Consider the following 18330-nt stretch of genomic DNA (forward strand, 5'->3'; position numbering starts at 1 on the left):
GTGGCAGTCTTTAAGTCACTTTAAATGTCCCTGTTGTGAATGGGTTTGTGTGTCATTACCAAAAGAAAAACCACTTCTACACAATTTTGGGTAATTTTCCCAGGTTTGGGAAGCATTGGTCTAGATCTTAGACTTGTGGCTGTATTGTTACCCCTAGATATTTCTTTGAACAGTCCTATTCTTAAGATCATTCTTTTTTTCCAATTAGAGGAAAGGAAATGTAGGTCTCAGCAACAGGAAGTAATAATCTGTAGATATGTTTGCTCCCATAGATGCAAAAATCTATGAACATTGGTATATATCAAATTCTCACATGCATTCTCTCAGAAACCAAGATAGGCAAGCTTACATATTAGCATATTGATGTATCCAGCACATTTTCAGCTGTTTGCAGTGAATTTGACCAAAAGTTTCAAAATGGGTGCAGAAATGATGAAAGTATGATGATGATCTATTCCATGTAGAATGGTAACTACATGAGGTTCTTATCATTTTCAGTCATTAGGTTAATTTCACCTTCTCAGTTTGATGCCTTTCAGTTGTATCAGACTTCAGCTCCCATAACGTTCAGTCAGCATGGCTGGTAAATATAAGTATTGAAGTTTAGCAAATCTGGAAGATACCAGTTTGAGAAAAGCAGGGTTAATTCCCTTTGGGATAAAGGGAAAGGAACTCCAATAAGAAGAATGGCTATAGCTTAATAAATGTGTATTGAAATGCTTTCAAGGTTAATTCTGCCTGATTCAGGTTAGGCTAGAGAGCTGTTAAGAGTAAAATAATGAGTAGGTAGGATCAATGGTCTGATTCAGTGTAAATCAGCTTTCTGACATTGACTTTGACCAGACTTTATATCTTCTATTAATTTGTTCTGTTACTGATAATTGAGTATCATGTGCAGAATATATGCCGATCCTTTTCGACACTGCAGTTCTACCAGTTGTCCAAGACTCTCCTGCTTACTCAGGATAAAATTGCTAATGATGTTTGCTATTCATTGCTAGGTATTGCTCTAGACTGCTGGTTTAAATCTTTATAATTTTGTGCTTTTTATTTCATTTTGTAAGCTGCTCTGTTTTATATGAAGCATGACTTATACATTTAAGAAATATTTTTATTTTATTTAATAAATATATATAATATTACTACTATATAGCATATAGAACCCATTGTATAGTTACCCTCTTCCCATACCCTGCAGCTACCATATACTGCCATTTATATCAATTACTGTTACTCACTTTATCAAATAAATTCTTAATTATTTCACAGCTCCCCTGCCAGCTGCCTCTGTGCAAATCTGGAATGAAGGACACCCAAACAGGCTGCATGCGGCTTGGGCACCAGCCTCTGGTAGACTGGATGGCTATGAACTGAACCTATACCACACAGGATCTAGCACATTAGCAACACAAGCATATCTAGGGAGCGATGCCACTAATTTTACCTTCTCAGATCTGACACCTGGAATCAATTACTTACTTGAGATTCTCTCAAAGGCTGGACCCTACAGGATTTCAGCAGGGAATTTCAGTGCTTGGACAAGTGAGTAAATGATGAGATCCTGCCCATCTATTACTGCCGCATATGGTTCTAAAATACTGCTACTAGCTATAATGACTGGCTTCTTCTCTTGGACATATGTGGCTTCTGTTGAGTACTGCAATGATTTAGACAGTGGGGATAGGGTTTGCCCAAAATGATTTATACTCTTAAGTGAAAATAAAATGAACTTACAAGATAAAATAGATAAGTTAGTTAGACAAATAGCCACAACCTGGGTTACCATTGTCCTCATTAGGATAACTTGTTTTCTCTTTGTTCATTCCTGAGCATTTAATAATCTCTATACTCTTTAGAAATACTCAACCATATATTTTTCTTCTAAAGCTGGTCTTTTCAGAATCCCCAGTCTAAGTTTTCACTACAATAGGCGCCCTCCTGAAGACACATCTCTTTCTCCACCATAATGGGTTATTAGATAAATCGTGTAAGAAAATTCCTTCCTCAGAAAAGAAACAGTTAAACCAGATTCATCACACCACATCCTCGACATCTATTCCAAACAGAGTACTATTGTCATGAATAAAAGAAACTAACACCATTGGGCTCCTGCTCTTGTAATTTGGGAAATGATAAAGTCCATTACTACTCTTGGTCCTATGATCCAGAATGAACACAAGACCCAGAAACTGATTTAAATATGGACCAAAACTTGTCCATATGGACAAGAACCTGTTAATTTAATAAACAAGTTTTATCTGCAGTTTCATTCTAAGCAACTTACTCTGAGCCAGCATGCTGTCAGTCTGAAGCTAGGAGGAATAGCGGTCCTGAACCTCACTTGAAATGGATGACACTTCCCTCACTGACATCAAATCAGGAATAATATTGAACTCCATAGCCTGCATAGTTTCATAGGAAACTGTTTGTATCAGTAAATATTAGAATCAAGGAGGCCAAATATATCCAAGAATTAATAACCCCACTGGCAATTTTAACACAGAAAATTGCTCCCCAAATTCTTGGTCAATTTAGAAATCAAGCTTCAAAATATTGCTTAGCTTCAACTAGCAACCATCTGATCCTGTTCTTCTGGTAATAAGGCATATGATCAGCTATTGCTACATCCCGAAACAAGGCCGGAGGAGACACAACTACTTCAGATAATGGCTGACCTGCAATGTTGCCAAAGCGTACTCAAATCTATTTTTTTTTTAAACTTTTTTAAATAAAAAAGGCAAATATTTGAATATTTAAAAAGGCAAATATTTGAATATTTAAATCGATTACAGTATATCAATAATAATAGAACTTTACAGTAGAATCAATAATTAATCACTGTCTCTAGGAATTGACCAGGTGTTTAGAATCCATTTCCTATTAGTTCACTAGCAAATGCATTTGAGTTGTCCAGAAAATACTGTGTCTGAAACTACATCTGAGACCTGAACTGCTGCTGACAATATAATAGGAGAAAGATCTGACACTTAAGTGGCCTTCGTAATTCTTTGCTGGCAATATCCATTATGCAAAAGAGACAAATTCATACAGATTTGTTTGTTAAATTCATATTTCCTATTGATACACATAACTTCCATTTTCTCTTTTGCTGTTGTCTTCTGCTTAGGTCCTCTACCTCCTCGCACGGTGCTTCTGTCAAACAAAGGGCACACTGACAAGCTGAGTGCTACCTGGGAACCTCCTGCAGGAGATCAAAGTGGCTATGTACTAACACTCTATAATGCTGCATTGGGCACTGTAGTAGCCAAGGTATCTGTAGAAAAGGACATTACTAATTTCACCTTTGGAAGCCTCATCCCAGGAAGTAAATACTTGCTGGAAGTTGCTTCCATAGCAGGGCCGTATCGGATATCAACAGGGAACATCAGTGACTGGACATGTGAGTCTGACTTTCTTCATTGTCCACATATGGACATTTCCAGATAGGGACTTTAAGCCAATTCAAAATCAGCTTCAAAGCTCCTGAACCTCCCAGTGTCAGTTGTATCTGAAGCTCAGTCAATTTATTACTGGCTTTGCTGTGGAATATGTTAAATTTTAGCAAAGCAGGGCTGTTTTTCCTCTCCAAGCACTGTGGCTCTATAGAGTTTGCAAGCAATCCAGTCCCACAATGGCAGGTGCTTCATCCTGCCTTTCAGATTCTTTTACCCTCCTCCTCTGCAACTCCTTCTCCCTCACGTCTGCTCTGCTCCATTTTGAAGGTGGAAGAATGAAGACAATCAGCTTTAACGTGCTTTTGAAGAATGGGGGAGTGGAAACCCTAATAAGATCGAAGTGTCCTAACTTTTTTTTTTAAGATTTTTTATCCCGTCTTTATTATTTGTATAAATAATTCAAGGCAGCAAACATACCTAATACTCCTTCATCCTATTTTTCTTAAGTCTTTTCCTTCCTTCCTTCCTTCCTTCCTTCCTTCCTTCCTTCCTTCCTTCCTTCCTTCCTTCCTTCCTTCCTTCTCTTTCTCTTTCTCTTTCTTTTTCTCTTTCTCTTTCTCTTTCTCTTTCTCTTTCTTTTTCTCTTTCTCTTTCTCTTTCTCTTTCTCTTTCTCCTATTTTTCATAACTCTTCTTGGAGATTTTCACTGATTTTAAATTTTGTCCTCTTTTCCTATTGACAAGCTCATCAGCTGGCCCACAGAAAACTGGCAATTAGTAGTGAGTGATTAGGACAAAGGAGGGAAATTTGTTTTTTCCTTCCCCCCCCCTTTTTTTAATTAGCAATTCTGTTCAGAACTGCTGGGAGAGATCAGGGTGAAGGAGTAAGATGAAAGAGACACACGTGAATGTATGAATGATAGAAGTGTGTATGAGCCCCTAACTCTCAACATGCCAACCTGTATGATCCTCAAGGCCAAAATAGTTGTCCATCAGTGCTGTAATGGTAGTTGATTAGTGGCTGAAGTTAAATTCAGCCCTAGTAGTTTATAGCATTGATTTCAATCAATGAATCAAAAATCATTTGGAAGAATTTGTGCAAGCACTGAGCCTCTGCTGTTCATTAAGAGAGCAGTCCTTTTTTTTTTTTTTTGCCTTCTGCACAAGCTGGGGAAAGAAGCTTTTTGAAAGAACAGCCCTAATCATTTGTACAAAAACAGATTTAAAGGAATAACGTTCTTAAAGTATAACTACCCTTAGATTTGTAAAAGCAGATTTAATCAAAGCTGCAGTAGATTTTTGCTGAATGTAATCTTGTGTAAAACAGCAGCAAGTCCCACCAGTTTTCATGAAATTCTCATTTGATTAAGCCAAGGGCTGAGTTCTTAAGGATGGTCATGCATGTTTTTTTGCAAAGAAATCTGATATCTTAATAAAGGTGGTGGTGAAACCTTTGTTTGTTGAAGAGAAATCTCTTCCTTAAACCCCATTGGACTGAATAATTTTTGAACAGTCTTTCATGGACAAAGTATTCTTGGGCAGTGTTCTAGATATGGGGCTTGGGGATGGTGCAAATAATTTAGATCCAACTGAGCTTTAGGCCTTATTAGAGAATGGTGATTGTTCACCAAGACAACCAGAGCAATCTATGCTGGAGACAAGAAAGAGATCTTTAGTTGTCCAGGACTTCATTGTAGAATGTTAAATCAGGGCTATCAACTTGTTCACTCTGTCCTCCTTTATTTTTACACACCAGACCCATTTGTTCCCAGGAAACTCTCTGTAAAGGCCGAGAAGGGAAATCCTGCACTGTCTGTGACCTGGGCAAAGCCAGTCAGCAAACCAGAGCGCTGCCAGCTGCAGCTGTGGCATTCAGAAAACAGCACCATGCTACAGCATCACACCTTGACTCAGTGGCAAGTCCAGCACATTTTTCAGGGACTAGTTCCAGGGAGAAATTATTCTGTATCTCTCACCTGTGTTGCTGGGCCGTACAAGAACAGTTCTGAAACGATAGTAGTGCCTATAGGTAGGTATGTGCTCATCTTTCCTGGACATGCATGTTTCCATCCTCATCCCCAGGCTTATCCTTTCTGTTGGATTATCCTGATCGCTGCCAGGACATCATAAAATTTGTTGAGGCTCAGGAAGCAGAAGAAAAAGTTAGGTCAAATTGTATTGTCGAAGGCTTTAGGTCAGATTGTCAAGTCCAGTATGCTAAGCAACAAAATTCAAATCCACATGAATGCCAGAGAGACTTTCCTCATTCTGTGCTTTGTTTCCAGATATAGGAAGCTCCCACCAAATTGTCCAAGTACTGCAGAATCTCTTACAGCTGATTCTTGCCCAGATAGATCAGTGTAAGAGTTTTAAGAAGCAAGCCTATATATGTTCAAAATTCCAAGTGTCAGAATCAGGCATCAACAGTGCCTTTTCTGTTTCCACTACAGCTTTTGTTGTGAACAAAATAGTCTGAATTAGGCAGCATTTTTCCTGTATTGCAAATATTTATTAACTGTCAGAGAGACAGATAAATTTGGACTTTCTCAGTTGGTTGTGTCTTGTCTCTCCAGAACCCAGTCATGTGAAGGACCTGCAGTGTCTACCTGACACCACTAGTATGTTTCTAAATTGGACCATCATTGAGAATGACATTAAATCCTATGAGCTGACAGTGAATACATTTCCAAAGAGAGTCCTCCAACAATCTCTACTTCCTTTGGTTGTTTCCCAAACTAATGTTACTCTGATAGAGCTAACTACAAATACCTCCTATCAAATCCAAGTTAATGCTGTTGGCATGAATGGCATAAAGGGCCCAGCTGTGATAATAGTATGCAACACATCTGTGGAAGGTATTGTTTCTGATCTCCCCATTGATTGTACCAAAGGTGTCCTCTGGACAGTGGTTTATCAATCCAATTGATTGAAAACTTAAACTCTAAAAAGTAAGAAATGCTACACTGGGAATACAACAGAAATTCAGTTTTCACTGCAAACATCAATTTGCTAGTTGACTTTCTATAAGTCACTTTTTTCCCTCTTCAGGGTTTCTCTCTACAATTAAGGAGGTTACTTTACAAAGCCATTGTAAGAAATACTATGCTAAGATAGTATACCTTATATAGTTTGAACATTTGAAATGTGCTCATTCAGCTTTTATTAATATATTTGACAATCTAAGGCTAGATCTGTAGCTTTACACATTGTGCTGCATTTTAATGCAGTGCCATCTACCAGTTCCATGCAACATCTTTTACTTTCCACTGCAGTTCTTCCACCTCCTGTGAGAATTGACCTCCCACAGTTTGATGCCAGTTCCAGAGTCATAATTTCTCCTGATATGTTCAGTGAAGAAAATGGTCTCATAGAGTATTATGGAATTGTTGTCACCACCAATGAGTCTTGTAAGTGTCTAGCTCTCTATGTGCTTTTCTTGGTCAGAGAGATGTTCTAATGTACCTATGTGCTTAATGCAGCAGTGCTTGTTTCTATCTCTCCAGTACTGAGGCCTACCCAAGAGATCATTTCCCGCACGTGGTACGACCACTATTATGGGCAGGAAGACTCATACTTGGCTGTGTTGCTGCCAAACCCATTTCATCTCAATGAGAGCACCAGCCCCAAGGCTTGGCCAGTGTCTGTGGGTGCAGAAGAATGCAGCCACTCCCGAGTAACTTGCAATGGAAAGCTGAAAACAAATACACAGTACAGGTAAGAACGTAAGAAAAGCTCTGCTGTAAAACACTAGATATCCATATGATCTTCATTGGTCATCACCTAGAAACCTTGAGAGAGTTTGCAACTGGTCCCTAGCATTTCCTTACTGAAAGTATTTAATTATCATACTAGTCCCATCCATCTCCTAGGATTTTTGTGCGAGTAAAAGAATGGGTACAAGAGAAGCATGTCCAGTGCTGAACTCTTTGGAGTAGGGGGGATGATATAAATGCAACAAATTATTGAATTTGTAGATCAGTAAATAGAACTATCAGAAGTTTTATTTCAGTGTTCCTCTTCTGAGGAAGCAATGGCAGACTGAAGATGGCTCCACAAGAGCGGAGCTGATGGCCACAGCACAAAGAGGAGCTGGTGAATAGATCAACTCCTCGGAACCCCTCTCCGGATTAAGGAGAGGACTAGGATCACTCATAAGTTTGCTTCATGCAGAGGCTTCCTGGGAAGAGATTATAGAATAGCGATCTCCAGTGGGTTTGAGAGCTATGGGAGCTGGGGGAAAATCATCCTGCCTAAACTGCAGTTTGGCCCCTTCAGAAGAACACTGGCTTCGCCCACTTCCTCTCTTGATTACCTTAGGAAATTGCTTGTTATTGATCTTTTGGATGTTAAGAACCTTCTGAAGGGCAAGTTTCATTACACCAGAAGAACTTCCTTCTATCCTGGATGAAAGAAGTTTCATGTCAGTTTAAGGATTAAAAATAAAAAAATTAATTTTTGGAAAACAGCAAAAGAGGGACTAGAATGTTGATTTTGAAAAGTTAAGGGGCCAGATAGACTTGAAAGAATATTTCCTGTGGGTTGTTTAAAATTCTATAAAGTATATATGAAGATTTTGAAATTAACTGTAAGAAATCCTCCTGTGAGAAAGTTTTGCTGATTGGAAAATAAACATATGATAAGAGGGGACTTTGAAGGTTGACTAGAGGGAACCAGAGAGAACTAAGGATTACAATTGGCCTTTTTATCTTGGGTTTACAAAAGGGACATGTTAAACTACTGAAGCTGTTCCTGAGAGGAGACAAAGAGAAAATGATAAGAAATCAATTTGTGGGATATTATTTGAAGGGATTAAAGATCAAGCTTTTCAAAAGTAAATGGAAGAACTACAAAGTGAATTTATTTGACCAGGGTTAAAATATAGATGGTGTGTTTCCTGTAGGTATTAATGGAATTTCTGTTTGATCAAGACTGAATGACAAGGCTTTAAATATTTGTTTATAAATGAGGAGAGATTTCTTTTGCTTTATTCCTCAGAGAAAGTGATAAGTTGGAATACAAAATCGATTTATTTGATTAAGGTTAAAATGTTATTATTTCTGGTAGCTCTTAATGGACTTTTGTTGAATAGGACTGAATGATGAGTTTTTACAATTTGTTTATTGATAAGAGATGATATATGAGAAGTTATTTTTTTTATTGAAACATTAGAGAAGGTGTTAAGTTACTGAAGTTGTTTATACTTGCCTGGAGGGAGGGGGGAGTCATTCTTTTATATATCTTTTTCTTTTTCTTTTTTTTTTCCTTTTCTCTTTTCTCTTTTCTCTCTCAATGCACTTTTCTTTCTCTTCTCTTTACGTTTTATATTTTTATTAGTTTATATTAGTCTTTTATCTTTGTACTTGTAAACTTTAATAAAATTATTGCAAAAAAAAAGAAGTTTTATTTCAATGTTCCTATAGGTTCAGCATTGCTGCATTCACCAGATACAGCCAACAGACTCCAAAAGTGTCCTTCACAGTGTTCTCAGGTAAGGTGTGTTTCTATGTTTGTTTATATTCTGGATTAAATAGATGTCTAGTTTCTATCTAATTTCATTAAGGTTTCTCCTGCCTGTTCCAGATGTTCAAAGGAATATATTAAATGATCTCATTAAATTACCAATTGCACAATCCTGTGCATGTCTATCCAGATATAAGCTCCCATCTTATCACCATGTAAGCCATATAGTAGGGATGTACATTGGAGCTGCCATTAACCAAACAAGGCTTGCTTCCATCATCTCATTAGGACATGCCCAGTCAGAGTCCAAATGAATCCAAGTGACTATCTGCCAGATGCATAAAATATTCCTCATAGCAGCTGTCTAGATGATCGTGTGGGTCATCCTTCCAGCAAGGAATTCACTTACTCCTTGTTGGAGGGCTGCTAGATGGCTATCTGTAGATGTGATAAGAGTGGAGAAATAACTATGTTTTGCTGCCCTGATGTAATCCCAAACATGGGCTCTTACTTGGGCTTGGTCAGGTTGTCTTCCTTCAGTGGTGTTGTACGTATCTCTTCTGAATGGGCCCTGGGGGTATGATATGGCTGGGAAATCTTTTGGCTCTGTGGGCCATACAGTTCACTCAATGGCATTTCCAGACTACACCTGTGCATGTGCACATACAATCCACCACTTAGTCTCTGTACCTGTCCTGTACCCAGTACGCACTTTCCAGTTCCCGCACTTTCTCCAGCATCCTGTCTTCCCACCAAATCAAAATATATCAGAATACTCTGTTCTGTTCTACTTTGGGGTATGGAATTGTTTTTATGTCCAATCATTTGACTTGGGGTATTGAATTGTTAATGCTTTCTAATCATGAAGGGACTACAAATTACTTTGACAGTATTTTTTTTTTCTGGGCTGGAGAGAAAAGTACCTTATATAAATGGAATTTTTCCTTGTTTTGGTGTCTAGCAGCAGCTGCTTCAGCAGATTCTGAAACTCTGTCTGCCCCAGTTGTGGCTGGAATCATTATGGGATTCCTTGTGACAGCCACAGCAATTTCTGGATGGGTTTATTGGAAACATCTAAGAACAAGAAGGTAAAAAAATAAAATAAATTACAGGATTGTCTGCTTTGGAGCTGGGCATGGGGAGTGAGGGAATTAGTATAAAAGTGGTCCTAGCTTAGGTTCTCTAGATATCTGATATCTATCTAAGTGTGCATATTTATGTCCAAGATATATGAGTTAGTTGAATGGCATCACAAAATAAGGAAAATTGTTTAATGAGTGCCTATCAAAATGTAGTCATGAATTGTTGCATATGGCAATCACTGGAAAAATAGAGAAAAAACTACACAATGAACCAGGAATATTTAGTTCTGTACATTTATTTATTTAAAATACTTTAAAGTTAACAGTTTGAGACTAACTCACAGAAAGAAAGAAAGAAAGAAAGAAAGAAAGAAAGAAAGAAAGAAAGAAAGAAAGAAAGAAAGAAAGAAAGAGAAAGAAAGAAAGAAAGAAGAAGGGAAGGGAAGGGAAGGGAAGGGAAGGGAAGGGAAGGGAAGGGAAGGGAAGGGAAGGGAAGGGAAGGGAAGGGAAGGGAAGATTTATTTATTTAAAATACTTTAAAGTTAACAGTTTGAGACTAACCCACAGGAAGGAAGGAAGGAAGGAAGGAAGGAAGGAAGGAAGGAAGGAAGGAAGGAAGGAAGGAAGGAGGGAAGGAGGGAAGGAGGGAAGAAGGGAAGAAGGGAAAGGGAAAGGGAATACACACTTGGAAAAAAATACCTCCTCACCAAAAAAATAGCAATGTCCATGTTTTGATTTCAGGGTAGAAAAGGGTAATATTCCTCAAGAAATGGCCATCTATAGCCTGAGGTAGGTGAAGCAATATTCATCTCTCTACTCACTCAAACTGGATATTACATGTGGTAGGGTAGATAATGATCTGGATACGCCAATGTTTTTGTGAAAGAACAATTGTGACATTCTCAGAGCTCATCTCATAGGTTTGATTTGCTATGGAAAGTTATCTCCGTAGCCTCAGGAAGTTAGAAACAACATTTGCTTTTCTTTCAGGATCTTGTCCTGCAAGAGGATTCTTAAGCCATATCCTTAAAACAGAGATAAGCAATCAATATTGATAAATACCTATCCACTCTTTTTCTAGCATAGCCAAAGCTTTGAGATAATGGCAGACATAGTATCATAAAAAGTACAGCTGGATATTGGAGTCTGTAGCTGTAATAAATTCCCAGTAAAAACAACCTATGAGCATCCAGAGATCTAAATTCCTGTGGCATTGCGACAAAATCCAGTTGATTTTGCTTGTATTGCAAAACACATAGTGTATATTGCTAGCTTAGGACTTAACTAAAAGAAACATGTTGTTTATGTTGGTTATGTCAGCATTGTGACATCTAAGATGTCTGCTTAGCACTTCTCCTGTTTCATTGCTCTCTGGGCATTTTTTAATTCCTTGCAGGAATACCCATCGTCCAATCCCTCTGCAAAGTTTTAGACAATATTATGAGACAAGGACAGCAAACTCAAATAATGGGTTCTTTCAGGATTTTGAGGTAATGATTCTAGTTAAAATTCCATCCTGGCTAACTATGGCCACAATCAGACCACAGCATTATTCTTTCTATACTGTATAAGGTTAGAATGGAGGAAGGGTGGGGAGAGATTAAAAACCAAGTTGCATTATCCACTGCATCTTTTTCAATATGATGCCCTCTGGACTAACTTTTATCCAAATACTCTTCCCTATTGGCTTTTAGAAAGTCCATTAAAAGATGGTTATTACATCAGATCATGGGCTAAAATAATACCTCTCCAGTTGGCCTGTTGGCCTTACAAGCAAGGAATTCTAGGAACTGAAGTTCCAACATATCTAAAGGTAGTAGGTTGGAGAAGGCTGATCCACCACAGCCAAGCCAGATAAGGAAAAATTTATGGCACTCTCCACCACTGCACATACTGATCTATGTACCCTGTCTCCTTTCTTCTTGCTACTCGTAGCTGGTAATTTAATCTAGAAGGAATGTTCTTTCTTTGACTGTACAGTAACTGCTGACTCTGCCACAATCTATTAAGTGCAGCACAAAAAGAAGCTGTATTTCATGGAGCCCGTAACCATTAATATATTCTCTGTTATAATCAGTATACAAGGATGAATGACTGTAATACAGTTATTGTATTGTTGACTTCAGAAGAGTAACTTATTTAAATAATTTTAGCAGACAGTTTGAGGTTTACAAGATATGAACTATGGAGGGTGGACACTTGCTGGTCTCTGCTGGAATCTTAAATTCTTACAGACCAGCTCACCAAGAATATTCTTTCAGGAACAAGTAGAAAAAAAAAAACCACAAGCATGTTTTGTCCTAAATGAGTAAATTACTTCTCTGTAGATGGTAAAAATTGTGAGGAAAATGTTCTTTGATACAATATCAAATAGCAGAGAGTCCTTAAATTTAAACTCCTTTTCCTGCTCTAGAACATACATTTTTAAACATTTAGCAGAGGTTGTGGAAAAGTTTGAATGCAGCTTCTTCTTGCATTTGATCCTTTAGCTTTACAGTTGATCAGCTTCAGTACTGTTGGAAATATTTGTTTCAAATATATCTTAATACTGTAACTGCCTTTCTCAACTCATTCCACATCTTTAGATCTCTTGGAATATAGTTCCCATTATCTCCAAGAAGCATGGATATTGGCTGTGCTAGCTTACGGGAGTTGTAATTGAAGATATCTGAAGGATGCTCTTTTCGGATTGAAGTTTGGCTCAAAACAACCTGGGGGAAGGATCCTGAGAATCAGTGACTATACTAAGAAGGATTTTATTTTTGCATCCTACAGGAGCTGAAGGAAGTTGGAAAGGAACAGCCCAAGACAGAAGCTGAAGTTCCAGCCAATACCATCAAGAATCGATACCCTCATGTTCTACCATGTAAGACACTGACAGAATCATACTTTTAAGATTTGTTTTTATTTTATTACAAGTTTTTAAAAATACACAAAAATAAAAAAGAAACCCAGCTAACTATAAAAAACCTAAACAAACTCTAAACAAAGGTAACAAAAGAACATCATAACACACAAAACAAGGAATATTTAAAAAAAGATTATGAAAAATCTGAGCATATCACCTACACATTAAATGTTAAATAATATAAGAAAATTTCAAATTAAAAAGAAAAAAACCTCTATTGTACAATATCATATATTCTTTGCCAAAAGGAAATATATTGCATCCATTTTTGGTTAGTAGAAAAAATTGCCTTTTTTAAAATGGATAGATTAGACATGTGAATCCAATCTTTAATATCTATAATAATAATGCATTTCCACTTTCTCAAAATAATTTTCTTAGCAGTTTCCCATACTTAATATAACCAAAGTTTTTCAAAAACAAATTCCAGATTTTTGGAACATTTAACATAATATTAACATCCTTTCCCCATACATTTACTTATATATATTAAAATATTGTTTCCCCCCCAAAAAGACAGTAACTCATATAACCACTGAAATGTTGTACATCTCCAACAGAGAAAATTTGACACCCATCCTTTCAAATATTCTTTGAGCTGTCCACTAAACTTGAAACATAATCTTTTCATTAATCAATTTCCATCTTAAATCCAACGAGAGCAATTCAACACTTTTTAAAACTTGCAACCATTAGTGTTCCATTATTGAACATTCTAATTCTTTATTCCATGATATTATAAATGTCAGTTGTTTCAAGTGTGAAAATAGTCTTTAATTTTTGATACAAATATATGTAGGTTTGGTTTCAGAAATAGAGTCCATCAGAAGAGAAAACATCTTTGAAACAGCTAAAGCATTGGTCGATGTTGGGCTATCAGGACAAACATGTTGCCACTGCTGTGAATTAGGAAAGTGAAACTCTATCTGAAGTTGAGAAAAATCCTTGAAATAATCATTACAGAGTAATCGATTCAAAATAACTATTCCAAAACCACCCATACTTTCTATATTGCCACCTATTTTTAAGGTTGAAATCTTCCATGAAGTTAAATATTTATGAGTATCCACATCAAAATCCAAACTTCAACCCCAAAGGGCCCATACATGTCTAGCTGCTACTCAGTCATGGAAGTAAGAGGTGCTTTTTAATATTGTATCAAGCCAAGTAATTACCAAGATCTTAGGTAAAATAAGGAATAATTTCCCAATAAACTTCACAAAGGTTGATAGTCTACTAAATTTTTATTCCACATAAATATGGCCAATAAATTGAAAGCCCAGTGATATTTTTGAAAATCTGGTAAATCAAGACTATCTTTTGATGATGGTGATTTTAATCTTGATTTACCTTGGTGGCCTATTTTCCCATATAAATTTCCTCAATAATTTGTCTATTTGGAATTGACATTGGAATACCTTTTAAAATTATTATTGGACTTCGGAATTCACTATAATGAGATGTGGTGCTGGCTCCCACCTTGACTGGCTTCAAAAAAGGGTTGGACCAGTTCTTGGAAGTCATAGGGATCAATGGCTATTAGCCTTGATGTCCGTCTGCTGGGAGACTAGTGGGTTTCCTCGTGCAGTTGGTTGGCCACTCTGAGAACAGACTGCTGGACCAGATAGGCCAAGGCTCCAATCCAGCAGGGCACTGCTTATGTTTTTGTGTTCTTATTCTGTAGACAATTTCTCATACTTTCTTTTCCTGCATTACTAGATTTTCTTTACTTTTTGTCTTGCAATTATATACATACCTGTTTCAGAGAAATCTCCAATGTGCTTCCAGATAAATAGGCATATATATTTTGGGTTACCACAACTTCTTTTGTGACACAAGAGCCCATCTTTATTTTGGTTTTTCTTTAGCCTTTAACTAAGGCTAAACATGATCTGGTTTCATGTAGTATTTTGATGCTGCTGTTCAATGAAAACCTGATTTTTTTTTAAAGAGGCACATAATCATACAGCAGACAATAGATTAGTCAATGGTTAAGGTGTTGGACTAGGACTGAAAACACCCAGGTTCAAGTCCAGCCATGGAGGCTTCCTGGATGACTTTGAGCCAGTCACTGTCTCTTAGCCAACCCACCTCACAGGGTTGTTGCTGTGGAAATATTGGAAGAGAGTGCTTTGTATATTGCTTTAAGCTCCTGGAGGAAAGAATATAACTCGTATGTATGTATATATGTATGTGTACTTCCAGATTTTTAACCCAGGTACTCCTGATTTTAGTCCAGTGTTTTAACAATGTTACTATGTTGGTTCTTATACAGTAGATTTACAATCATGCATATAAACCTGAAAGGAACTATGTTACCTGCTATTACTGCAGCTATCTATGTTATATATTGTGTAGCTCTTCTAAAACAATTCCTAACTCTGTTTTTATTACAGATGATTATTCTCGAGTGAAGCTGACCCTGCTGGATGGACAACCTCATTCTGATTATATCAATGCCAACTTTGTGCCAGTGAGTTCCTGCACATTTTGGCCCCACACTTGATATTAAGAGCATTATGTTAGTGTCCCTGCAATGAGAACTTCATGTGAGATTTTACAAATGAATGAAACCATTTATCAGAGCTGGCAGTCTGATGGAACACCCCACAGAGTTGGATATAAGACTGGTAGTTGCATTAGAACCGAGCAGATTATATTTACAGAAGAAAATTGAGAGAGATGAGGCTGACAAGCAGTAGGATTGCTGAAAAATGCTCAATATTGGGTGGCAAAATCATATATAGTACGTTAAGACAACTGCGGTGCATATGTCAGTATAATGTCAGTAATTTATAAAAATAGCAATAAATAAAGCATAACTAAAAGAAGGGATTGTAACTAAAATTAGAGGGCATGCTTATTATGTGGTTCAAAATTACCAAGTTCTTTTTTCTAATTTCTAATTACATCCCAGTTGTTAAATATCTTTATTCTTTATGTAATTATAGAAGATCCAGTGTTTCTTTTCAGAGAAATAAGTAGAAAGATAATACCAAGCCCACCAAGGCAAAATTAAAGAAAGGGAGGATAGAAAGGGAAGATAAAGTTTTGTGTGCCACATAATCTGTTCATAACTTGCTGAGAAGGCAGGTCCAGATGTAAACATTCTTACCGGAATAGACGTTTTTCTCTTGAATTTGTCTCCAAGTAAAAGCAGTTTGAAGATTAAATAAGATCTCAGATATGTCATCTACTGGCTTTGTAACAGAAAAGACTCTCTCATGTTTGAGATTGTCTGCAGCTTTAAAGTAGCAAATGAATGCTTATGTTTTTCTTGTCTTTTTTTTTTTTAACTTAAAAGTGTAAAGCTTCTCTGGTGAGAGGGATGAGGAGGGGAGGATGACATCACAGCACCCAGGCAATAAGAATCATGCAAAAGCAGTTTTTGCTTCAAACATGCAGAAATTGTTTTTTTTCCCCTAGAAATTAATCCTGGAGAAGAATAGGTGTGTTTGGATTTAATGCAGCAAGGGCGCTCCTGGAGCAGCCCTGTTGCTCTAAACATGTTACTTCTCTCTTTTCTTTTTCTTGCTAATTACAGCTGTATATTAAAAAGCTTGGATGTATCCTCATGCCTCTCTGGTGATCTATCCAGGTAAAGGCTACCCCCTCCCCGCCCCCACATTTATGTGTGTGCATGCAGTAATTTATATTTGCATGTACATGCCTGTCTAGTTGTACATGGACAGTGTATTTATTTGCACAGCAGTCATGTTTGCATGCCTGTGTAAGAATACTGTGCTTAACTTGCACATTACCTTTTTCACGTAGGATCAGATTTCCTTAGCAGAAGTAAAAATGTATCTCCTTTACATTCTGCACTGGCTTAAAGCACCTGGCTAGACGCTGCTGGAAAGAAACTACAAGATGAGAATAATCCTTGGTCTTATCTGTCCACCCAGGCAATTCATGTGCCTCACCATTCCAGGCAGTTGGAAGGCATGGTAGAAATAATGGTTTTTGGGTTTTTGTTCTTGTTTTTGTTTTGCCCTATTATTGTCCATGCAATTTCCCATTCCTGGCCACCACACTTTAGACAAATAATTATCCATCATTACCGGAGATAAGATTAGATGGAGAGGAATGAAAGACTAACGAATCAGTTGTATGCAATTGCATTTCTATTTGAATGGTGGTTGAATTATCTTAGGTTTAATGTAAGGCACATAGCGAGTGGATTAATGAGGCCTAGGACTGCACAGGGATGAGTTAATGGCATGGTGGTTTTTCCTCCCTTGAAAACAGCCATGGGTCAGTGGGGAGTGTTGTTGGGAGTGGAGGAGGAACAGTACATTTGACTTAACCATTTTCCGCAGTGGATACAGAGCTTCTGGTAGTGGGTATCTTACTTCTCTTTGCTCCAAAGGCAGGACTTAGATTAGATCTGATGCTGATTCTGTAGGAGGGGATGGCTTGATCCCCTATCCCTTGAGAAAGTAGGAATATGAAAGAGAGATGAAAACTATGTACTGTTAGCTGCAAATGGGTGGGCTGGATGTCCAGTCTCTGCTACAGAAGATGAACCTTCATGGTAAGTCTAATGTACCGTTTTCCTATAGCAGTGCCAGAGCATACCAGTAGGACATACTAGGGTTGTCCCTGCAGGTGGGATCATACATCTAGAGGATAACTATATACCTACTTCTTGCTAGAAACTATTTTCCACAGAACCTTCCTGCATATGGACAGTCTGCAGATACCTCCTAGGTGGCACAGGTGTTCAGAACTTTATGCTGAGGTATTTCATCACTATCTTCTGAATTCCCTGGATGTGGCATGACAGATTATACATTTTCTTTGGTACAACATGGAGATTTTGTTGCTTCCTTCATCAGCTGCCTTGATCTGCTGCTTCCCTCTCTCTTGATGTCTTAATATCTGCTAGGAGGAGAATTTGCTGGCCCTTTAGGAGAGTTGAGAATTTTATCAGAGCTAGGCATGCTATGTGTCTCCAGCAAGTTTATACTGCCTTGGGCAACTTGACAAAGGCACAGCAATCCCCATACTCTGATGCTGGCATTTCTGATGAACTTGGTGAGAAGGTTATTTGTCCATTCCCTTTGATAGAGCTTCCAGGAGCCACCACTTAACAGCTTTTCACTGAGATCTCCATGCATCTCTGGGATTTTTGGACTTTGGCCATAGTTGTCTCGTAGAAGCCATGTTAGCCACAATCACTCTGGCTGAGAATGGGACATTATTCAGACTAACATCTACCATGAATTGACAGACTTGGCTAGATTATTTGTGCCATGCCTGAGCTATCTGTGCTGTGGGGATGAGTTGGAACAGCTGTTTGGCCTCTAGCAAAGATGAATGTGACCAGGGAGGCCCTTATGGCTAGGATTGCAGCCTTGTGCATTCTCACTGAAAAAAATCTCCCTCCTGCTGTTCTCCAGATGTTTGGAGATGCTCTCCATATCTTTACTATCTCTCCCAAAACTAGAACTATCATAGGAACAACAACTGGGGGGGTCTTGAGA

The 18330-nt window shown here is 37.8% G+C and overlaps 1 protein-coding gene across 5 annotated transcripts in view; it reads left to right on the forward strand.

Moving 5' to 3' along the window:
- LOC103063267 (receptor-type tyrosine-protein phosphatase V-like) overlaps positions 1–18330 on the forward strand; it is a 64665-nt gene that overhangs the window by 26228 nt on the left and 20107 nt on the right. For 4 of the 5 annotated variants that reach the window (XR_015798349.1, XM_007430038.4, XM_088153323.1 and 1 more), the window contains exons 13-24: positions 1270–1542; positions 3128–3400; positions 5151–5423; positions 5968–6249; positions 6667–6801; positions 6898–7108; positions 8815–8882; positions 9816–9942; positions 10678–10725; positions 11333–11426; positions 12712–12802; positions 15241–15317. Coding sequence is in view for 4 of the 5 variants with exons in the window: in XM_007430038.4 (XP_007430100.1) it covers positions 1270–1542; positions 3128–3400; positions 5151–5423; positions 5968–6249; positions 6667–6801; positions 6898–7108; positions 8815–8882; positions 9816–9942; positions 10678–10725; positions 11333–11426; positions 12712–12802; positions 15241–15317 (1952 nt within the window). In the remaining variant the exon portion in view is untranslated. The remainder of the gene's footprint in view (positions 1–1269; positions 1543–3127; positions 3401–5150; positions 5424–5967; positions 6250–6666; positions 6802–6897; positions 7109–8814; positions 8883–9815; positions 9943–10677; positions 10726–11332; positions 11427–12711; positions 12803–15240; positions 15318–18330) is intronic. The other variant, XM_088153324.1, reaches the window with a different exon arrangement.

The sequence above is a fragment of the Python bivittatus genome, unplaced genomic scaffold (genome assembly GCF_059951505.1).
Source record: "Python bivittatus isolate LINGU-HERP-01145 unplaced genomic scaffold, Pbiv_v1 ctg000700_np1212, whole genome shotgun sequence".
In the NCBI taxonomy this organism is placed as follows: domain Eukaryota; kingdom Metazoa; phylum Chordata; class Lepidosauria; order Squamata; family Pythonidae; genus Python; species Python bivittatus.